General features: G+C 49.9%; 1 protein-coding gene across 1 annotated transcript in view; it reads right to left on the minus strand.

Moving 5' to 3' along the window:
* Nucleotides 1–23,402, minus strand: part of CSMD1 (CUB and Sushi multiple domains 1) — a 731,453-nt gene that overhangs the window by 600,510 nt on the left and 107,541 nt on the right. Inside the window, 1 exon segment of the mRNA XM_053672625.1 lies at nucleotides 13,680–13,792. Within this exon segment, the coding sequence (XP_053528600.1) occupies nucleotides 13,680–13,792 (113 nt within the window).

A 23,402-nucleotide genomic window follows, 5' to 3' on the forward strand; every position in this document is an offset into this window, starting at 1 on the left:
TAAAGAGAGAAGACGGTCATTTTTTCCGGCACAAGGTGCTACTGGCTTGCTAGTGAGCCTCAGGGTGGGCATGAGAGAAACGCAAACATGGTCTCCTGGTCGGTCTCCTGGTCGGTCTCCTGGTCGGTCTCCTGGGGAGGGCCGCTCCCGTCGGCAGGGGAGCTGCTCGGTTCTCGTATGTTCTGAGGCAGGTCCGGTTGTGGCTGGGAAGGTCTCAGGTCCCCCTTCAATCTGAACTCCCTGCCTGGGGGAAAAGGGCTTTAGTCCAGCCACGGTATCTTTGACGGGTCCCCTTGCAGCTTCCGGGCAGTTATCTGTGTCCCTGAGGCAAGGGAATCCTGTGACACCAGTGGAGTGTCTCTGGTCCCCCGGGTTCCCTAGGGCATTTGGCCGGTGGCCACCGCTGCTCTGGGCTTTGGAGAACAGCCAGAGGCCATCTCTAGGTTTTTCTGGTCTCAGCCTCTTCCTGCCGACTCAGCCACTTCTGCTTTCCAGTGGCCTTTCGGGCGCTCTGAGGCCCTGCCGAGCCTCTGGCTTCCGAACCAGGGAGCCCATGGCCATTTCGGTGTGACGTCCTTCCTACCCATCACCGTGCCCCTGTGGCATGTGCAGGGAAGGCCGCCGTGCAGGAACACACAAGGGCGGGTCTCCGGGGCTGGGTCCCCTCGCCGTGCCGGACAGAGCTTTCCGTCACAGTTCTGCACCGGACACTGCTCTCTCAGCCGAGGTGGGAGAAGTCACACGTCGGGCAGATGGTCTTCTGCAAACGCCGTTTCTTATCTCCTCTCCCCATCCTTCCCCAGAAACTAATTTCAGCAGGAAATGTAAAATGTCCTCAGGGCAGGACTCCGGGCATCAGAGAGCGGGGGTGAGGAGCCGCACCTGGGGCAGGCCCTGCGGTGCGGAGGTGCGGATCGGTACGGCCTCAGGGTGCGAAGAGGATTCGTTCGCCAGTGCAAATGAGCGTGCTGTGTAAGTGTTTGTTGAAAACGTGGTAACAGAAAAAAAACAGACCACAATTCAGTTTGTGTGTGTGTGTGAACAGGTATAACTTCAAAGTGTATACATGCATCAACTTAGAAAATGGTAGCATAAAGAAATAAAAAAGGTTTTCTTTAGCCAGTAGAGCTAAAAAGCATTAAAATAATGGTTCAAATAATACTCCATCAAAAATAAGTGCAATGAAAAGGAACTCCTTCCCAGTTTTCCCAAATTCGCCACTTGGAATATAAGGAGAAAGCCAAAGCCGAGAATGATTATTATTACAAATAATTCCTTTGTCAGTTCTCCGACAGTCCAAAGACTGACGAATGGTGGCTGCAGAGGGCCCAGCCTGGAGTGTCTCTTCCTGTGTGTGACCTCCCCACACCCACGAGGACAGTGACAGGGACCTCACTGCCGATCAGAGAACTTCAGCTGTGCCCTGGGGGGGGTGGGAGATAAAACCACCCCAAGGGGGAGGGCTCAGGTCCTAGGTGCAGAAACTCTATGAGAGGGACACAGTTTTCAAAGTATTATACAGTCAAGTAGTTAATAAAATTATTGTTTTGTGTGTGTGTGTGATTTTGTTTCTGATGAGTTTGCTATTGGTTTGCTCTCTAAAATGTCCTTTCTATGATAACTTTTCTCATTCTGATGGAATGTTTTAGAATTATGACCATATTCTTTTTCTTAAAAACAGCCCTGCCCCGTCCCCTGGCCACATTCTGTTCAGTCCAGGTCACGAGACCTGGATTCCCCGCTCCACTGGCCTCTGCTTTTCGGGGCAGGCGGTGCTGTCGGCTGCTGTAGGAGAAAGGAGGGTTGGAGGGCCTGGGACAACTGTACGTCTCAACATGAGGTGCCAAATTGTCACTCTTGTGTTGTGCTTTGGGTTTTGATGTTCACTAGAGTGAGCCTACGTTGAAAAGAGGAAAGCATTCAGTAGGTTGTGAAAGGAGGGTGTCCAAGTTAAGAAGACGGGGGAATGGCCCCGGGTCAGAACCTCTCCACCCAGGCCTGGCTCTTGGTCGGTCTCCTGGGGCGGTGAATGGCCCCACCCCTCAGCACGGTTCTCCGTACCCAGGACAAGAGCCCCCCGTCGGTGCCCCCCGTCGGTGAGCCTGCCTTTCCCAGCGGACCCCCTGCACCATCAGGGGAGGCAGACGAGCCACCACGCACATGACTTCAGCGTGGGACAGCACCACACCGCACGGCCGCAATTTGTATCTGGAGAGCCTGCCGCCATCAGGGCAGTAACTACAGTGACAGCCAAGTCGCAGCGCTGCCTAGAAGGACAGCAGCTGAAAATGTGAGGACTTGGAAGAAGTTATGTCTCCCTGGTTCTAGGAATTAAAATAGCAAGATACGGCCAAATTGGGACCAATCGGTCCCACTGAAACCAGTTCACACGCGCTCTGAGTGTGTCAGAGCTTCCTGACGGTGCTCTCACGCCACGCACGCGGCCCCGAGCACGTGTGCTTATGCACATGCACGTGCAGTCTAGACCTCCTCGTTCCTCCCGGGAAACTCTCAGATCCAGCGACAGGCCCAGCGGCAGTCCCTACAAGGCCTCGGTCGGCTCCGGCACAGGGCACGGGCCGGCCGCGTCAGCAGTCGCCCTCACCAGAACCGGTGGAGGTGGGCGCCCAGCAGGCATCCAGACTGACCCGTGGGCTGAAGTCGCTACCTCCCGCTGTGGCGTGGGTGGAACTGGAGAGCATGATGCTGAGTGAAGTAAGCCAGGCGGTGAGGGACAAACACCTTGTGATCTCACCTATGAGAGGAATCTAATGAACAAAATAAACTAATGAGCAAAATGGAACAAGAGGCAGGGACGCCTGGAATGGACTGGTGACCAGAGAGGAGGGGGCGGGGGTGACGGGGGAAAGGGGGGGAAGGGACTAGTCAAGGAACACGTACGAGTGACCCCTGGGCATGGACACAGGGTGGGGATTGATGGTGGGAGGTGGGGGGTGGGTGCAGAAGGGCAAAGGGGAGGAAACTGGGACGACTGTAACAGAGTAACAAAAAATGTTAAAAGAGAAAAAAATAAATTTAATGTCGCCCATCCTGTAGGCTGGTTCAGACGAATTTGCCTTTTATTTCAGATTTCTTAATGGAGACTTTGTTCTGTGAGCACCTCTCTGACACAGAGCTTGCAAATTCTCGCTTTTTAAAAAATGTCTTGATGTGCAAATGCTTTTAAAAGGTTGTCAGGTCATTTGAAGTACAGTTTTTATTCCCAGCAGGAGGACGGACTCAGCATGGCCGTCCAGGTACCTGACTTCTGCACAGGGAGATGCTGGGTGCAGAAGATAACGTCGGACTTTATCTTCAGTACCATTCCAAGGTTTGTGTTTCAGAAGTATTTCAACGAGAGAAAAGCCCCATGACACAATGCACTTTATTCAAAGGACGGTTTCGGTCTTTCAGTGATCGGAAATGATGGTTTTGCATGAGCTGATGATGTTTAGCTTGGAAAAGCTTGGAAATAATAGTGACCTCCATAGATTGGAGGAACGTCACCCAATTTTAGACTCACTATGTTCTTTTGTTTCTCAGTTTTCTGGGAGCAGCAGTGATGACACGTTTGGTACCAGCCACCTGCACGCCGTGTGAGCACAGACAAGTCCCGGGACTGTGGCTCCTCGTGTGAGGTGACGAGCAGCTCACTGCCCGTCGACGTTAGTGCCTTTACAAGGGCGAAGTGAGGTGTGAAGAACACCTAGTAGGTCTCTGCGTGACTATAGTGTAAATGTCACGGCTCCACCTCCCTGGATTCAGATTACTCCACACGAGACATCCACTCTTTCCATTCACGATCAAAAGTCATAACTGGAAGGGTTTGCAGGAACAAGTATAAAGGACACATGGACAAAAACTAACAGGGGTGGAAATGGGAGGGAGGTGGGGAGCACTGGGGGGGGTGGGCTGGGAAAGGGGTAAAAGACAGAAAACTGTACTTGAACAATAATTAAATAATTAGAAGAAAGAAGAAAAATAAAGAAAACAATAAAAGAGAAAGAAAAAAAACTACCTAAGAAGTTTGGGACCTTTTTAGATTAACATGCCCTTTGAAAATCAGCTTAGATTTAGCAAACACAGGTGCTCGTTTGACCTTCAGTGACCCACTGACCTTCAGTGGCAAGAACATCGGAGGTGGCAGCGCACGCACTTGCCAATTTAGTGTTGAAATCATGAAGTGCGAAGTTCGGGGTGAGGATGAACTCTTTCCTGCAGATGGTTTGAGACCTCTTCATGTGACCGAACATCTGCCTCTCTCTTTTTATCATTTGCATCTGCCTCTCTCTTTACCATTTGGCATTTATTTCACCGTTTCTGAGTGAAGTGCTTGCTGAAACCTCGCTCTTCACATCTGGCTGCGGACTGACCACGTTTCGAGTGGTGGGCACATTGCTCGTGAAAAACCTGAAGAGAGAGGGGAGGCATTTCTCCGATTCTCCAAAACCTAAATGACTTTGATTTATCTGTCAGTTTGCAATGTATTTTTGTCCTGATTTACATCGTTCGTGTTCACGTCCAGCATTCTCGGGCGCTCTGCATTTGGGCCCCAGCAGATGCCCGTGTTCCTGCCCCAACCCCCGGTGCTGGTCTGCCCCATCTGCCCCTTCTCCCTGCCTCGCCTCCAACAATCCATCTCCAACCAGAAGCAAATGTAGGGAGTGTAATGCCCCTTTCCCTCCGTGAGCTCCATCCTGTAGGCTTGTTATTTTAGAACGGAGAATAATAAATCAGAAACTACACGAGTAGTTTACTCCCTGCACGAGTCGAGATTGGAGAAAAACATAAAGTCACACCAACCGCAATGCGCAGTTTGCTGGCTCGTGGTAAACCGCGACGTTCCACTCACACGTCGTAAGCCGGGATGGATCTTTTCTTTTTTGCATTCTTACTTGGAAAAGCACAGAATCATCACGAATTTGTCTTTTGTTTTAAATGACATAAAAAAGCTGAAGCGACCCAAAGCACAGAGAAGGTGGGCTGGAGGCAGAGAGGTACAGGTGTCCCAGGAGTAAGACAGCAGAGGGGACGTTAGGGGACCAAGTAGGAAGGGTGTCGGCGTTAAAGATGAGCGCCCTGTGATTCTCACGCTTATCGTCGCCCTTGTCTGGGCCAACACTGCGGAACTGGAAGAACACATTCCACGTTTCACACGCCAGGCACGGAGCCCAGCGGCCTCTACCACGCATGTGCTGGGAGACCCAGACAGCTCAGAGGGAGGTGCTACGCCTCTGTCATTTCACAGTGAGGGACACGGTGCAACAGACAGTGGAGGGACGTCCCTGGGGGTCATGCACACAGCGACGGGAGAACTGGATTATGCAGACTCGGGACCACGCCCTGGTCTACACACATTCAGTTCACTCACTTCCTCCGACGCTGTCATTTCTGGCACCCGGGTAGCAGAGAGCCGAGGCTGGAGGGGGTGGAATGGAGAGGCCCCGGACCCCTGGTCCCTCACAGTGCACTCATTACGGAGGCCCGAACAATCACCGCATCTCGTTACTTTTGCCTACAAAAGTTCACTTGCAGTAACAACAAATTTTTATTTTTCAAACATTACCTGAGAATACTTATTACCAAAGGCATATGCTTATAAACTTGGAGCAATTTGTCTCGGACACAAGATATTTTTAAGAAAAAAAGATCAGTGAAAAGAAAGAAAACAACTTTAGGAGATGAACAGGTACAAAGGATAAAATCTGAATTATGGTTCAGAGGAACTATTCTCAGAAATGCAACTCCTGTTACTATGGCACCTGAGTACCACTCACGGCAGGTTCCAGAACTCCTGGTCCGGAAGCTCGGGGACTCCTTAGTTCACTCTGGGACTAGTCCTGGGACTCGATGATGGAGCCTCACCCCCACATGGCATTGTCGTGCCTTGTGTGAGTTCCAGCGAGTGCCACGAGCCCCAAACCGGCACCGCAGGCGGAAACATTTTTTTTCCTCATCAAAGTGCAAAGACTGCAGGGTTTGACATGCTCTGAAGCCGGTGAGCACCAGTCTGTGACCGGACTTGCTTTGGGAATGATCTCCAAGGACAAGGATCAGTCAATACTTATTTTATTACTGAATAAAGAGTTTGAAGACACCTTTTCATGGAATCAATTTGCCTGTATTTCATGGAAGTCAGGCTTCTGTTTCACGAGGCAATTTCTAGTGAATACGCACAGTCTTCCTTTCAGCAACAGTGGTGGCCCCGGGACCCACACACAGCCACTTGAAAGCCATGTTGAAGGACTTTCAATCACCTGGCCTCACTTTTCAGTTTCTTGGTGAGGACCAGAGATCCACTGAAGAACACTAAGTGCCCCATCATCTTTGGAAATTTCTTTCTTTAGGATGTACATTATTTGAGTTTTTAATGTTCATGGCAACGAGCTAAATAATGCAATTTTACAAAGAAACACCCAGTGATCCTTCTTCCTAACCATTCCCGCTCTCCCCCAAAGTACCATATATGAACACTTTAGGTGGTCCTCAACACTTCCGAACACAATTTATATGTGCATGCTCCACACATGTGTGCACGCACGTGCCTACATATGTATGCAAGCATTGCTTTTAAAATGGTTGCACCACACCAGGATCCGACTACATGGGTGTGCAGAGGCGTATTGCCAGGACAAAGGAGGAGCTCAGTGTGTCCCCGCGTGTCAGCGCGGTCTCTGCTGGACAGCCGCCCGCCGCGCCTCCCCCGTCACCGTCCTCACTGTCCTCGGGAGGGAGCGTGGCTCGCCAGGTGGGTCACTGCCGCGCCGTGTTAATTCAGGCTGAGTTTGGATAATCACCCCAAGGGAGAAATAAACCAGTGCTGACATTCTAAATAAAGCCTGGAGCTTGAAGGGCAATCATCTAGCTGCTCTTTTTAAATCCACAGCCCTGGGTGTGAAAGGAAAGAAAATTCTGCCTGTGAGATGTGTCAGCGGGAAAGGCCAAACACACCCAGCGAACGGGAGCCGTGCTCCTGGGGGAGACGCCGCGCCGCCCACCCCCACCCCCACGGTCACTGCCTAGCCCGGTCTGGCTGTGGACAAGATTCACACTTCCTGTGCCGTATGGAACGTGAGCCGTTCGCTTACATAGAGAAAATGTGTCTCGGGTTTTCATGGGTTTAATTTAGTGACCTGTATGGAGCCTGTTGTTTTGGGAGAGAGACAGACAGTGGACACCTATTGTGGATCACACAACCTCTTCGTTTCGAATGAATTTTCGTGCTTTTGGGGGAAACTTCTGGGTGAGACGGGCTGTTAACCAGAGAGAGAAGTCATCTTCACATTAGTTAGAGGTGGCACTGGTGAGCAGTGGCACTGGATGAAAGTCAGCTGAGGCTGAGTGCAGATTCTCTTTTCAATCCACAAATGCTTTTGAGCACTTGCTTCCTGCCAGGCGCCAGGGGCTCAGTGTTTCCCTGGAGCCGTCCCTGCGCTCGGGGAGGGAGGGCCACCGCCAGGGGGCGCTCAAGCGCAGAGGACTCAGAAGCCACTCAAGGCAGGGAGCGCCCCCTCTCTGCTTACATTTCAGACACCACACCACGATTCCAAAGCCCCGAAATGGAAGATGCAGGAACCAAAACGCTGCCGTGTTGTTCCCTGGTCCAGTCACCCGGGGTCAGCCTTCCTTGACGGCTGTCCCGGCGGCCCTGAGCCTGGGCGCCCCTGCCTTTGCCTGTGAGCTGGGCTACAGGGGCCGTGCTGTGATCTCTCCCTGGAGAGCCAGGGCCCAGCAGGCCCCCCGGGCGCCCCTCGGCCTCTCTGCTGCCAGCGCCTCCTGTCTACATGCCTCCTGGGCAGATGCTCCTGGCACCTGTCATCCCCGAGGAACTTCGATTCAGGGCCAGGCCCAGAGGCCGCACTGAGCACGTGCATGTGTGGAGTGACCCCTGGCAACGTGGCCCACACGTCAGCTCTGTGGGACCCCTCCCGCCCTCGCAGACCCCACCTTCCCTTCTGTCCCGAGCTTGTCAGACACCGCGTTCCCTGTCAGCACCGACGATGCTCCCTGCTCTCGCAAGGTCCCCCTTGGCCTTTGCCAGCCCTTCAGGACGGGCACCGCTGGCCTTTCCATGCCCAGCGCTGGGTCTCTGTAGGTGCTCAGAGCAGAGAAGGGACCAAGGACGAAAGCGGTGAGTTCACCTGCCTAACCACACCCACCCGGTGTGTCCACGCAGTTTCCTGGGTGTACACACATGTGCACACCTGTATTTGCCTCTGCACTGCATGTCTGCACAAACACAAGTAAACTTAAGTATATAAGAAGGTTCGTAGTGATTGGCTAAGAATGATGACTTCTGGGAAAAGAAGGCGGACTTGGGTGTAATTTCTCCTTTTACCGTCTACTGGCTGTGAGCTCCTGGCCATTTAAATCATGTCAAAGTCACTCCCTCACTTTCTCCAGCTGATATTATAGGTACTTTTACTTCCCTTGCAGAAATCTTGTGAGGATTTAACGACAGAATGTAACTAAGGTTTCATATCGTTCTAGGGACACCCATCTACCCACCTCTGTACTCATCTCCCACAAAGACACGTGTGCCTTCGTAAGCAGAACATAATGCCCTGATTGATGGAGTGAATAATTTTAAGATAAAAAAAAACCCACTGGAGAGAGAAAAATTGTTGCCGAGCATCTTCGAGCCTGGGGACTCTCCCCGGCCGTCTTCACGGGCAGTAGCTTTTCTCTCTCCAGCTAACAAGCTGTTGTGCGTGGAGCGCAACTTCCCGCCGCGAGCAGGTCTGTACTGCGGGGGCCTGTCCGACTCCCCTCGCTGTGCCCCCAGTGCGCTTTTGCCCCCTTAAGATGGGTTTGAGTGCTCTCACATTCCCATAGATTCCATGCACAAAATTTAAGGCCAGTAGAACCAAAGACGGCGCCAGGGAAGCTGAGAGAAACGCTGAGAGCGTGAAATCAGCATTTTCTGATCAAGATATCTGACTGCTACATGTGCGGTGAAAATTTCTTCCTTTAAAGAAAATGTTTTTCTCCCTTTCTAACTATCATGTCTGCCAGCATTTTTAAAGAAATTTTAGAGAGAATAGATTTCTCTTTTCTTATCAGCTTTGTCTTAATAATCCAATTAACCTTCCTTCTGCCCTGTCAAGCAATTATCGAAAAAGTGAATATTTATGTCAAAATATGCATAGGATTTTCGCTCCGATTTCCTTATGAAACCGGCTATTCCCTGGCTGATGCCTTTGGTGAGAGTTCAGAGGCAGTCCAGCCCCCCCCACACGGCCCTGCCCCACCCCGCCCCGCTGACACGTGGTCGGTGTGAAGAGGGTACCGGTCCTGGTGGATGCACGCGTGGGCTCATTATCTGTTTCACAGGCTGGTGATTCCTAGGCCCGCACAAGGTGTATTACATGTAAAAATGGCACCTCGCACAAAATACTGTATGATAAAAATTCAATCAGTGTCAAAGCAAAGCTATTTCACCGAAAAAATCTAAGTAGTCAACCTAAACTATGATAAAGGATTCTTGACCCAGCAATTCCACTGCTAGGATTATATCCTAAGAACCCCAAAACATCAATTTCAAAGAACCCATGCACCACAATGTTCATAGCAGCACAATTTACAATAGCCAAGAGTTGGAAGCAACCTAGGTGCCCATCAGTAAATGAATGGATCAAAAAATTGTGGTACATATACACAATGGAATTCTATGCTGCAGAGAGAAAGAAGGAGCTACTACCCTTTGCAACAACATGGATGGAACTGGAAAGCATTATGCTGAGTGAAATAGGCCAGGTGTTGAAAGACAAATACCATATGATCTCACCTTTAACAGGAAGCTAAACAACAAAACAAACAAGCAAGCAGAATAAAAACAAAGACACTTAAATAGAGTACAAGGGGACAGTGACCAGAGGGGAGAGGGGAAGGAATTTAAGGGGAAAAAAGGGGAGGGATTTGGAGGAACAAGTATGAAGGACACAAGGACAAGAACTAAGGGGGGTGGAAATGGGAGGGAGGTGGGGAGCACGGGGTGGGGGGGCTGGGATGGGAGAAATAGACAGAAAACTGTACTTGAAAAATAAGTAAATAAAAATTAAAAAGAAAAAAAAGACTGAAAAAAACCCAGGTCTTGTTAAAGGTCAATGTGTAAAAACTACCAAATCATTTATAAAACATTGGAAATGGTACTCGGGACAAACACAATGATATGAGTTAACAAAATAAATGGCATCTAAAAGCCAAGCAGACTTTAAGGCCAAAGTAACTAAAATTTGAAGCTGGAGAGATTTCATCATATATCCACTGGTATTTCTAACATTCAATTCGCTTTTTCACTATTAGGGAAATTGATTAGGAAATTGAGGAATTCTCTTTTCAAAAGTGAAGAAATGCGGAGAAAAGAATGTCGGGTTCTCTGGGGCACAGTCTCTAATGAACACGGTCACCAAACGTACCTGTTCTCAAGTCTGCCGACAGCCACACCTTGTCCCGCATTTGTTACCACGACATTTTCAAGTGTTGGCAAGTTACGCCCACTGTGACCTGCATGATCTTTTAGTATCATGAAATTGATAAGCAAAAATAACTGTTTTCATCATTTAGATTGAGGGAAGAAGGTCAACAAAGAGAAGTACGGGAATAAATGCTACTTATATACCTTGCACTTTGATACTGGACAAATACAGAAATTTCGACAGTGCTCTGTCTTACTGTAAATTGTGTATACCAGCAGTATTTTCTTTTATGAACTTACCAAAGAAATTTTGCTAATTCTTTGGTTTATCATGGAAAATAATGTTTAATGTTGGAGTTAGTCCATAAATTAATGCAAAACACTGTTAAGTTAGTAACTTCAATTTTCATTATTCTTACGTTCATTTCACCAACATTCTATAAACTTTACTCAGTAGGACCCTGGAGGGCTCCATATTTAGTAAGTTAGTGTGAAAGTTATAAATATTCCCATTTGATTTCCAGGGATAAATTCAATGAATACATTTATTAGAATATTTTATTGTTTTCATGCTCATTATGCAGATTCATATTTCCATGAATCAATAATAATTAATGTAAACAATAACAATTCAAAAGTACTGCCGGAAATCTGAAAAGGTCAGTGCCTGGATTAAGTTTGTTACCAAGGCTATAATGTTTGGACATATTTGCAGTTTGAAAGCTTTTCTTCAAGTCAGGCAAATAAATGTAAATGAAAAAGTTAGGTATCAATCTGACAATATTAAATAAATTCTAATTTTAATTGGGAGAAAACAATACTAGATCAAGGAGTAGAGTAAATTACATCCATTTGTAAATGCTGAATAAGTATTTTCTATACAAATTAAATTTCCTCCTGATGTCTTGGGTGGAACAGTGACATTCATTGTATTATTAGCTTATGTTAATTATTGGTGGACAATCCCGCCCCAATAAAGTCTGACATGAGAGGAGGGAATCTGAGTCATCCGGAGGGCTCACTGCTTTCATTCCAGAAGAATTACGGCCATTCTTCTGACAGTTATCACCGGTGCTGTTTTATATTATGTTTAAAGTTATTTTACATATTCTATACATGCTGTTCACAATACTATCTCACTCTCTCCAGCAATGTTGCCTCGGTGCGTCATAGGTGTATCTGACATATATATAAACCAGGGACCATATACGTAAACCAGCTTCATTTACGATGAAGTTTCACACTCTTCTGGGTAAATTCTCCTGCCTTCCAACTTCTGCTCAGACTATAACCACTGGTTTTCTCCAGACAGTGCGAATGCTCTTCTCAGGAGACCTTTAGGCTAATCGAGGAATCCGTTAATACCAATATTAAATGTTGTGAACCATTTTGGTTTTGCTGACAAAGCACTTTTTTCAATAGAGCCTTCCCTTTCGAAACCAAGGTTCGCATTCACTTGTAAACAGACTGTCTTTGAATGTCCCTGTTTAAATATAAATTTCAAAATAAAAGCACTTCCAAGGGCCAGCTCTTGAAAAATCACACCTTTCACTTATGTTCCTCCTCACTTTTCAAGTCGGTTTTCTAATTTTTTTTTAGGAAACTGGTCAATATTTTTTTTAACAAGAGATAACGTCCCCAACTGTCCCTGTTGTGTCATCACGGTGAGCGGCAGCACCAACAGCAACAGCTCAGCAAGACTCGCAGAAGGGGGGCCGCTCACTGGTGCTCCCCCAGCACTGCCTCCGGAAGCCCAGCAGACCTTGCTCTTCCAGTACCAGCCTCCTGGGGGTGGGGGCAGGGGAGGGGAAAGGACAGGCTGGGCAAAGGCAGCACATGTGACCGATGCAGTCACATGTGGTAATCTCACCAGTGACGGTGGCTTCACTGCTAACTGGGGTAGGCTGCCTGAGGAACCCTTATTTTTTTGTAAAAAGGAAATGGTGTGAAGTTAAAGCACATAGGAAGTAGCAGATACAAGAGAATCTGAAAGAGAACCGCACTTAGGAATCTGAAAGGAGCCTGTTACTCTCCCAGCGTTAAATGACTCCCCACAGTCAATGGCGGACTTAAAGATGGTTAACCCTCTTAGACCAGTGAGGCTGGCTGCCACACAAACACCATGGCCTCAAAGCCACCAGAGTCAGAACAGTCCACCGTCCTAAGGATCACTCTGTGCAGAACTCGCAACAGAAGGATGGGTCGGTCTCAACGCCTGCAGAGAGGACAGTCCATCCGATACTTTCTGTGACTGCACAGCAGCTACGTGAAGGTGCACACAGCACCTGGAGACCTAAGTTTCCACAGAGGGTTTTGCCCACGTGCACCAAGTACACAGAACAAGGACACACGGATGAGGCTTCACCCAGGGGACACCCAGATTCCAAGGCTTGTGTTGTCGACAGGGAGGGGCCCAAACCCCGACCCAGTCTTTTATCAAGTCTTTTGTAAACTCTGCTATCTCCGGAGTTTATTTACGCTCACGATCATAGCCCGCGGGTCACACGTGAAGGAAAAGTGAAGACGTCTAAGTGAAACAAGACTGAAATAGAAACGCCTCGGCATGTGCACTTCAAGTGTGACCAACGTCATTTCTGAACACCGAGCACCTGGTGTGATCGTCTATATCACTCTCCCTGTCAGAGGCTGGACCCTCTCTTACCTTTTTTAAATTTTGGCTGCAAAGTAGTTCGAAACCGATAGCACGACCCCAAAGTTGCCTCCTAGACACAAACCCCAAAACACAGTAACTACCAAAACGCCACCCCAAGGCCATGCGAGGACGGGGCAGCCAAATCCATGTAACCTTCTCGGTGAACAGTTCCCACTGAGAACACAAACGCTCATTTCACAGAACGCCCCTCCCGTGAGCACCGCCAGGAATCGCCCAACGCAATTCCTAAGAAAACTCATCTGTACTAGGAATGAACTCTTCACAGACAGGGAGTGCCCTTGACTAGTATTCGGATCCTCCGAACTTCCCTGCGGTGTGTCCACAGACAAGCCCTTTTTCCAATAAAAAGAGTCCTATCGATAAAGGAAAATTGTAAACACACGTTTTGGCCTAAAACGTTTGGCAAGGAAAGCAAATAGTGTTCTCCAATTGTCACTGCCTGATGCAAGAGTCGAACATTTTTGCCATTCCATCACCGGTGGAATGGCAGCTTACGGGCCCACTAAAATCTTTAATCCAGACCATGCGGCAAGTGGGCGCCGCTCTGCAAAGCCCAGGGGGCATGTGCAGAGCACAGTGGGGTCCTACCTTCGTACAGCGCTCGGAAGCCCTGGGCGCTCACGGCGAAGTCGGTGGTGAACCAGAGCGTGAGGATGGATCCTGTGCTGACGATGGCAGAGGGCAGCTGAAACCCGGACAACCTGAATTTCAGAAAAAACACACGGACACGGTTAAAGAGCAGGAAGGTGTTGCTGAAGCGAGTTTGATGAGGCTTCACCCAGGGGACACCCAGATTCCAAGGTGTGTGTTGTCAACAGGGAGGGGCCCAAACCCCGACCCAGTCTTTTTATCAAGTCTTTTGTAAACTCTGCTATCTCCGGAGTTTATTTACACTCACGATCATAGCCCTCGGGTCACACGTGAAAGAAATGTTAAGACGTCCAAGTGAAACAAGACTGAAATAGAAACGCCTAAGTGACTCCTCTTTTCACGGCGGGTCACTTATTTGAGGTGGGGCATTGGACGGTGACAGGACCCGTGCGCAAGGCATCGCTGGCTGATTGAGTGTCTTCAATCATCAGAGCCTGTTCACTTGAACGAGTTTGGGAAACAGTCTTCCTTGAGGGAAGAGGACAACCCGCCACTGTCTTAAAGAGACCAGGTGGAGCCGTAGACGTCGGGAAGACGCCTCGTACCCGCAGCCCAAACCGACGCTGCTGCATCTGCCTGTGTGTCTGTGATGTCCCTCCGGAACCACTGGGCGGTGGTTTGTGACAGCCCACAGTGACTGTGCTTGCGAGTATCGTCTCTCTACAATAAACCACGGGTCCTCTTGAAAACACGAGTCACAGGGTAGGAACCAACAATCAATCACGACCTTGAGCAGAGGGCAAATAAATTGATCTTAACGTTTGGATTTCATGACACACACTTTGAATTTTAAAGATGTTTTTCACGTATCACTGGGTTTGGATCTACTTACAAATTTTAATGATGGTAAAGTCAGAACTCGGAATGAGTAAACAAGTAGAATAATATGCATAATACTTTAACGACTAACAGCTTTCGAAAAGGTCAAAGAGATGCTTTATCAATTTGTATTTTACCCCAAGTTTGATAATTAGCTCGTTTGTCCACAGATGTGAAGTTTAATTTAGCCTGAACGCAAGCCTCTGATGCCAGAATATGTCAACCTGAACGTTCATTCCCCACAGGGGACATTCTGGCTTGCCGGTTTGTCCATGGCATTGAACTTAATTACAGTCTCTGTAGGCTGCAGAATCAAAACAGAAACTAATAAGAAAAAAATGAAAGAACAATCACCAATCACTAAACAGCACACTTCTAAATCACCCATGCATCAAAGAGACAGTCTCAAGGGAAATAAAAATATATACATTGAACTAAATAAAATTTAAAAGATGTCAAAACTGGGACTCAGCTAAGCAGTGCTGAGAGAAAAATTAATAGCACTAAAAATACATCAGAAAAGAAGAAAATTTTATCTTAATATTCTTAGCCCCATTTCAGGAACTTAGAAAAGAAGACTAAAATCAATGTAAAGCAAACAGAAAGTAAGAAGTAAAAGATAAGTGCAGCAAACATTAGAAATTGAAAGCAGAGAAACAACAGAGAAAAACAATTTTCTAGAAAAGAGCTAAGTCTTTGAGAAAAATGGACAAAATAATGAAGGACTGGGAGGAGCCACGGACACCTGCTGTCAGGCACACGGTGGCAAATATCACCAGGGGACCACAGACACAGAACAAATACGAGAAGCTGCAAAACTGCACACGTCAATTGTCCACTGAATCCGAAGGGGCCACCTTCTTTCCAGGCACACGGCCACAGGTTACCCAACAGGACACCGGCAACTGGAGTGACCCTGTGACTAGTAAACTGTCCCCAGGGAAATCTCCAGGCCCAGGAGTGTTAGAGGAGAATTCTACCACCACAGACTGAGAGTGTTCATGTTCGCACAAAATTCAGGTGATGAGAGCCCCGGGGCGGGGCACTGGGAGGTGATGAGGTCCCGAGGGCCTTGTCCTCGGGAACGGGATGGGCACCTTCATGGAGCAGACTCCAGAGAGCACCCTCCTGTCACAGGAGGACACAGCGAGGAGACGCCACCTGTGAAGGAGGAAGAGACCCTCCCGGACCCTGCATCACTGGCCCCTCGGTCAGGAACTTCCCAGCCTCCAGAAGAGTGAGGAATGCGTTTCTATTGTTTACAGGCCAGCAGTCTCTGGTCTTCTGTTAAAGGCACTAAGACATCTACCGGACCTTTAAATAATGGACTCCAATCTCACAGCGCTCCTTCCAGGCACGTAGGAGGGGATGGAGCACCCCGTGTGCTTTGTGGCGCGAATGTTACCCTGTGCTGTGGACTGAATCCCTGTCCCCGAACCCACATGGCGAAGCCCTAACTCCTGATGTAACTGCATTTGAACCCAGGGCTTGAAGAGGGCCAATGAGACCAAAGTAGGTGGTGAGGGTGGGCGGCTAATCCACTGAGACTGGTGGCCTTGAATGAAGGAGGAGAAAGGGACCCCCCCATACATGCACCCCCCCATACATGCACTGAGAGAAGGTCAGGTGAGCCCCCGGAATGCAGGCGTCTGCCAGCCGGAGAGAGCCCTCGCCCCCCTTGACCACCTTCCACCCTGGCATCAAATGTCCGGGCCCCGGAACTGTGGGAAAATAAATGTCCACTGTTTAAGTCCTTGGTCTATGGCATTTCGTGGCAGCAGACTGAGCTATGACAACTGATGCTGAGACCAGACAACAACGGTTCTGAAAAAATAGGAATAAACCAATATCCTTAATAAATGTAGATACAAAATCCTTAGCCTAATGAAAGAAAATAACAGCGAGCAATATGTAACAAGAGTTCGTCAAAATGACCAAGTGTTGTTTATTCCAGGCATGTAAAAATGGTTCGATATTTGAAAAACCAATCAATGTAATGGCCATAATAACCGGCTAAAGAGTGAACTCCAAGGTTGTAATAATCTGTGTTGAAAAAAGGCATTTCGCAAATGTCACTGTTTAATCATGGAAAACAAACTTTCAGGGAAATGTGAGTGGGGCAAACTTCTCCCAGGCGACAGTGAGCACCCCAAAGCAGCTGACTCACACTCAGTGGGTGGCACTGAGTGCTCCCCGAACACGGAGAACGAGGCGCAGGCCCGGGCTCCCCGGTTTTGCCAGCGCTGGGCCAGAAGATGTGACGCTGTCGCAGGCCACGAAATGACGGCAAGCACGTACCGGCCAGAAAGGGGGGAACACAATGGCCCCTGTTTGCCGGTGACACAGCCTCCCACGTAAACTGTATCGCCAGACCTGTAAGGACACTTCCAGAGCGAAGACGTGAGAGAAGCCAGTGACAGGGAACGCCACGAACATAAAAATGCAACTGTCTTTCTGTTGTGCAAACTCGCATTGAGCTCACGGACACCAGGATGAAAGACACGACGCCTTTTGTAATCGGTGAAAAAATAAAATGAAATGCTGAGCAGTAACAACACAGGTACAAAATAGATCCTGAACGTGGCAGATGCTAAAGCAAGAAATCGGTAAACTGCTCAATAGAGAAATACACCGTGCTAACAGATCGGAGGAGTCTACATTGTCAATATGCCTGTTTTCCTCAAATTTACATACAGGTTTAAGAATTTTCATGAAAACCCCAGCAATTTTTTGGCCAATACAAAGATTCTCTGAAAATTTATATGAAAAATTAAAAAAAAGAATGAATGAAGAAAGAATAGTTTAATTAAAAATAACTAGGTAGACTCAGTCTACCCAGTTTTAAGATTTCATTTATAGCTACAGAAATTAAGCCCACGCAATGTGTTACCGGCAGAGGACTAGACCACACCTCGGTGGATCAGAACCGAGAACCCAGAAGGGGCCCAGATAAACACGCCCAGCTGTTCAGTGGGCGCAAAGGCTGCTCGGTGGAGAGAAGACAGCAAACGGCGCTCGAAGCCCCGGGTGCTGGCAAAGGCCGACCAACAGGAGCCCGGCTCTGCATCAAACGTATAATAATCAACTCCACGTGGATCACAGACAGAGACGTGAAACGTAAACTCACGCTTTCAGAGGAAAAAACAGAGGGAACGTCTTTAGGACTTAGGGCCAAAGAGTTTCCAGACTGACCAGCAGAAGCCCAGCCAATTAAAGCAAAAAGTGGACGCATCAGACATCATAAAAATCATAAGCATTTGCTCTGTGGAAAACCCCGTGAAGGGGATGAGGACGCTGGAGATGGTGGGAAGTGCTGCCAAACCGCATATCCGACAAGGGACAAGCGTCCGGGGTGCGTAAAGCCCTCTAAACACCCAACGGTAAAAGACCAGACAACCCAATTAGAAAACAGACAAAAGAGAGTCCTTTCAGCTGAACGGTACACAGATAGCAGATTAGGGCCGGAAAACACGGTCATGATCACGATCCATTAGGGAGATAGACGCCCATTAAACCACAAAGAAATAGCCCTGCCCTCCTCCCCAGAAAGGCCGGAGTGAAAAGCAGTGACAACGCCCATCGCTGGGGAGAACGTGGGGAAGGCAGCGGGCCCGGCCCCTCCGGAAACCAGCTGGACGGTTCCTTCAAACACTGCACAGGCATCCGCCATCCAGCCACATGGCATCTGCATGCGAACGCCATGACAGCTTTGATCCTGGTAATAATAAAGAAACCAGAAATAACTCACACACCCGTGGGGGTGCGTGGGTCTCGAGCGGTGGCCCCTACGCCAGGGACCGCTCGGCCACACGGAGAGAAGAGGGCTGAGGGGCCCCTTCTGGGTGAGTCTCCAGAGAATTCGGCGTCGTGAAAAAAGTCCTGAAAGGTTACATCCTGTACAACCTGATTTTCTTAACATTCTTGAAATGGCAACGTTGTTGGAAAGGGGAACGGATATTTTGCGTCCAGGGGTTAAGGAGGGGTTGAGCACAGGAGGGAAGTGGGCATGGCTACACAAGGACCACAAGAAGGGTTGTCATGGCAACAGAAAACACTCTGTATCCCCCCCTGTATCCCCTCTGTCCCAATGTCAACACCCCGGCAGAGTCTTTGTTCGATGATGTTGCAAGATGCCACCTTTGGGGACACCATGTCAAGAACACCCACGATCTCTCTATTTCTTACTACTTGGTACAAATCTACAATCAGTAGAAAAACTAAAAAATAGTGTTTAATATCCAAACATTCCCTTGGGGTCCATAATTAAGTGCAGCAAAAATTGTTGACATTCATTTTATTTAGCAATAATCTATTTTGAAGCTTCAAATATTTATTAGCGTAAGTTTATGTATCAAATAACAGGAGGGCACTTTCACACAAATTCATCATTTTTTTAAAATTAAGGTGTTTCATAAAGAACTGCAATTAAGAAGAGGGGAACGATGTTAGGAGCCCTAAGTCTCCATCACGTGAAGGCTGGCGGGCAGTCCGGGCGGTCTAGTTCAGTGCGCACAACCGCACCCGAAATGCGCACACCTGGCCTGCTAACGGGGCCGCGTTCCCAGCCGAGCGTGAAACCCTGGCGTGCGGCCTGCATGGAGGACGGAGGAGAGGCTGAGTGGATCCCGCGGGTCCTGAGGAAGCCTGGGGGGCTGAACCTGTGCCTCAGGCGTTCACAGCCTTACCCCGCCCGAGAAACCTGGGGAAAACTGGTGCACACGCCTGGTGTCCGCAGGGGTGCCGCCCAAGGCCTCTTCACTGCATCGCTTACAGTCTTTGCCCGGAGACCCTTGGGCACAGGTCATGGTCACCTACTCTCAGGAACAACGGGCTTGTCTGCAGCACCCGACGAGTCACGGGGCTGCCCGAACTTCTCTCTTAGCGTCCACTACAAGGAGATGAAGAGCCGCGTGTCCGGCTCTTCCTAAGCGACGTGTGCATGTGTCCAGCAGCCTCAGCCTCCGCACGTTTGCATCCCCTCTAACATGGACCTCGCCGAGTCCACGGACCTTGGTGTCTCTGGGGGCCGCTCTGTGTCCAGGCACCACTGACCGGGTGTCGGCAAAGTGGACAGTGAAAGAGAACAAGACGGAGGAAACGAGGGCAGCGGCCCGCTCCCCACCTCTCTCCGTGGAACTGAGCGTCACGGACGTCTCGGGGTAAGGTGGTGACATATTTAAGGCACCTGGAGATGCCTGGCACAAAAATCAAGGCGCAGATACACGTGTATCTGTTTACCACATGTTTTATCCAATAACACGACCTAAACAGCTGAGCTGGTGTCCCCGAGTGGTTGGGTGACTGGAGCAGCCGCTGGCTCTGAAGGCTGACCTGGGAGTGAGGTCGGTTTTACACCAAAGCTGCGTCTCCGTGCCTCACCTGCGGAAAGCACCCCTATTTGATTGTATTCAGAGTGTTAGGGCGTCACCTGACCCCCTCCCTGAATTACTGGCAGGAGGAGGAGACTGTTCAGAGAGGCAGTGGAGTTTGAGGACGGTAGAAACAAGCCGTAGTTCCCTCTGTCCATCACGCCTCGCCTGTCTTTCCTGGTGGCATCCTGGGGTCCCGTGGACCCTCTCGGACCGTGTTTCCTGCCAGAGGAGGCTCTCCGGGTGGACGCGAGGGCGGGCCTGTCAAAGGCAGTGATCACTGGCGGGAGCAGGGCCAGTGAGGAAGCAAGTCCGCATTCTCGGGACCGGTCGTCCGACGGAAACGGGAGTTTTGGAACTGAACAGCTCGTCCTTCCGTGTCCCAAGAAGTGCCCAGGGCGGGGCTGCCCCGAGACAGGCTCCAAAGTGCTTTGCACTGAGCCGTCTTTCTAGACACCCCAACCCCTGATACCGGTGTGAGTAGGTCGATACTGCAAATGGGGTGCGGAAGGGAAACGATGAGGGGCTCAGGGAGCGGCCGCGCAGACCCGGAAGGCGGGCGGGAGTGCGGCGCACGTCACCTACATGGGCGAGGAAGGTCCCCGTCCATCGACAGAGTGACCTCTTCCTCACTGTGCGTGTCGCACACTCCACAGTGTTGGCGATTTTAAAACGCCAGACACAGTTAAAACTGCGGCTCAGTTAAAATGTCAAAGTGTACATTTTAAGTAAAGTAGGAAAAAAATCACTACGTTAAATCTTACTCCAGTGAAGTAATTGCTTTAAAGGAAATCGCTGTAGAGCCAAATATTGCCAAACTCATGTTAATACTCAATATTTAATAGCATCACGTAATGCTAATGTTGCTACCTTTACATGACAGCTTCTAAAACATCTCGGCCTTGCACTGTGAGTAGGATTAGAGTCACACCCTTGGAGGGTATTCAATTATCCGATCTTTTACTGTCACATCAATTTCCTCAACAAGAGGGTCGGTGAGCCCCCGCCCTGGGCTGTGTGGGTGCTCCTGGGGCCAAAACCCGGAGACCCGCCAGGTCGCCCACGGCACTGTTAACCATTAACTATTAACCATTAACGCAGGGACCCATCTCGGTGCATGTTCAAGTGTTAGTCCCGAACTAGCACCCGGAAGAGTTTCCAGGCCACAGAGTAAAATACGGGGCGTCCTGTTTTTCAAAAACTATTTATTTTGCAACAATCGAGGTCTCTCTGGGCGCTCTCTTTGACACTGAGTTTTCCTATTGGACGATCAGAATTAACTTTCATTCACTCCAAGTATTTACTGGCATCTGTTAAAAGATGTATTAAGGATTGATACATTTTATGCATTCAAGGAACTCAGTGTAAAGCGGAAGCCAGTGCAATGACTCGGAAGATTCTGGAAGTGAGCCCATGAGAACTCCCACGGAAGTTTCCTGGGAGCCCTCCTGCCTGCGGCCCTCGGCTTTGGCGGTGGGGACCCCGCAGAGTCCCCGAAAGGCTCTGAATATTCCCGCCAGCGGCGGATTTCCCGATCCCCTCACTTCCACGGTCCTGTTTGAGGGGAAGGAGCGCAGGGGTGACATCTGGGGACAAAGTCTCTTCCACCCAGAGCAGCAGACACACAAAGGTGGACGTGGAAAGGTTTAAACAGAAGCACATTGTCCACATCATCAAACAGTGATGCGGTTGTATCATCACCAGGAGAAGAAAACGGCCCACGGCCGGGACGTGGCCACGCCTCCCACAGAAAGAAGTGACCCCTGCAGAAAGCACCCCCCACGCTGCGGCGCGGGTGTAAGAGGGGGCCTCACTGTGCCGCCCCGGGAGGGCAGAGGCGCCGGGTGCCCCCGATGCCAGGGCCCACCACACAGCCCCCCCCCCCCAAGGGTGGAGATGGAGGGAGAACAGAGGCAGAGTCGAACTGACCGCTCGTCCTCTGATCAGAACGGTGCCGGCAGGGTCACAACACAGGCACAGACGCTCAGCCGCTGCCTGGGGACCTCGCCTTCCACACGCTCCCCCCCCACTGCCTCCCGGGCCGGCCACGTGCGCCCGGGGCCCCTGTTCCGCAGGCCGGTCTCCAGGGCAGTGGTGAGCAGTGGGGGAGACAGGCCTGTCTCCTCAAGAAAATACTGTCATTTTTGTCATGTTACTCTGCATGCTGAAAAATGGCTCCGGACGTTAAAATCACCAATGTCCCCTAGAAAAACATATATTCTAAGCATTTGTGCTTTTTCACTTTCATCTATTCCTGAAGAAATTGAAGGGCCCTTTCCTATGGAACATAAGTATAATTTAGATCATGTTCTACTAATATTTTGTTGGTGCACAAAATAGTAGGTGCTAGAAATAAGAAGGAACAATGCATTTTATTCAAATTAGTGACCTATTCGTACTGAAGAAGGGATCGTGGGACTCCAATGTAGGATGTGAATTAATGGGCAAATATCAGCCACTCTGATTTCCGAAAAAACAAACCTTGAAAAAACGCATCCTCTGTGAGAAACTTCCTGAATTTACCTCCACGCCTGCGGATGGTCGTCCCAGGCCCGGTCTGGGCCCCGGGACTGTGAGTGAGACCCAGGGTCCTGACTGTGACTCGGCCCCGGGACTGTGAGTGGGGCCCATGGCGCTGCGGCTTCTTCTCACCCTCAGACCACAGTGTCCGGAGGGAGGCACACAGTTCGTTTGTCTTGTTAGCTTAATCCCGGGCACCCACAGAAAATCGGAGACGCCTTGTTTGGGGTGCAAATCCTCAGCGCCCCCGACCTCTCCCTGCTGCCACCCTGTATTGGAACACCAGCCCCACCCCCCGCCCCCCACCCCCGGTGACCCCCCCCCAGCCGGGGGCGGGGGGGGACCACATCCCCATTAGACCCACCTGGTCCAAAGAACCCACCCAGAGACCCCCTTGGGGCCCGTGCGTGACCCACAGTCGCATCATGGGGGGGTGAAAGTGGTGAGGCCCTCCCTTCAGTGAGAGCACCTGCCAGAGGCAGACTCGGTAAGAATCGCTGGGGACTTTACCCGAAATCTATGGCTCCTTCACCCTGAGTCCCGCACGCCACCATCTACCATTTCCCGGTTCTTCCATCAGGAGGAGCATTGCATTAACATGGTCTATGAAAGCTGCTTAAAAGGTAAGTTCAGACGGAAAACATTCACAGATGCACAACGCCGACCACGGAGGCCGCAGCACGTCCCACCCAGGGTGGACGCGTTCTTCCTGGGACTCCAGGGCCGGGTGCGGCGGGAATGGACAGGATTTAATCTCTGATGCCGCCGCTCCACAAAACTGGCTTTCGTGAGGTCCGAGGCCCCTGCTGGGCAAGGCTCTGCTGGGAAGCCACCTGCCCTTGAGTGACCACATCGCCACCCCCTCCTGCCCACAGCGGGGGCCTCTGGGGTTACTGCGCCCGCCGCCGGCCTGGGTCCGGCCGGGGGAAGACAGGGTTCCCACTTCCCTGTT

This window comes from Artibeus jamaicensis, unplaced genomic scaffold (assembly GCF_021234435.1).
Source record: "Artibeus jamaicensis isolate MK-2021 breed Jamaican fruit bat unplaced genomic scaffold, CSHL_Jam_final contig_780, whole genome shotgun sequence".
NCBI classification, from domain to species: domain Eukaryota; kingdom Metazoa; phylum Chordata; class Mammalia; order Chiroptera; family Phyllostomidae; genus Artibeus; species Artibeus jamaicensis.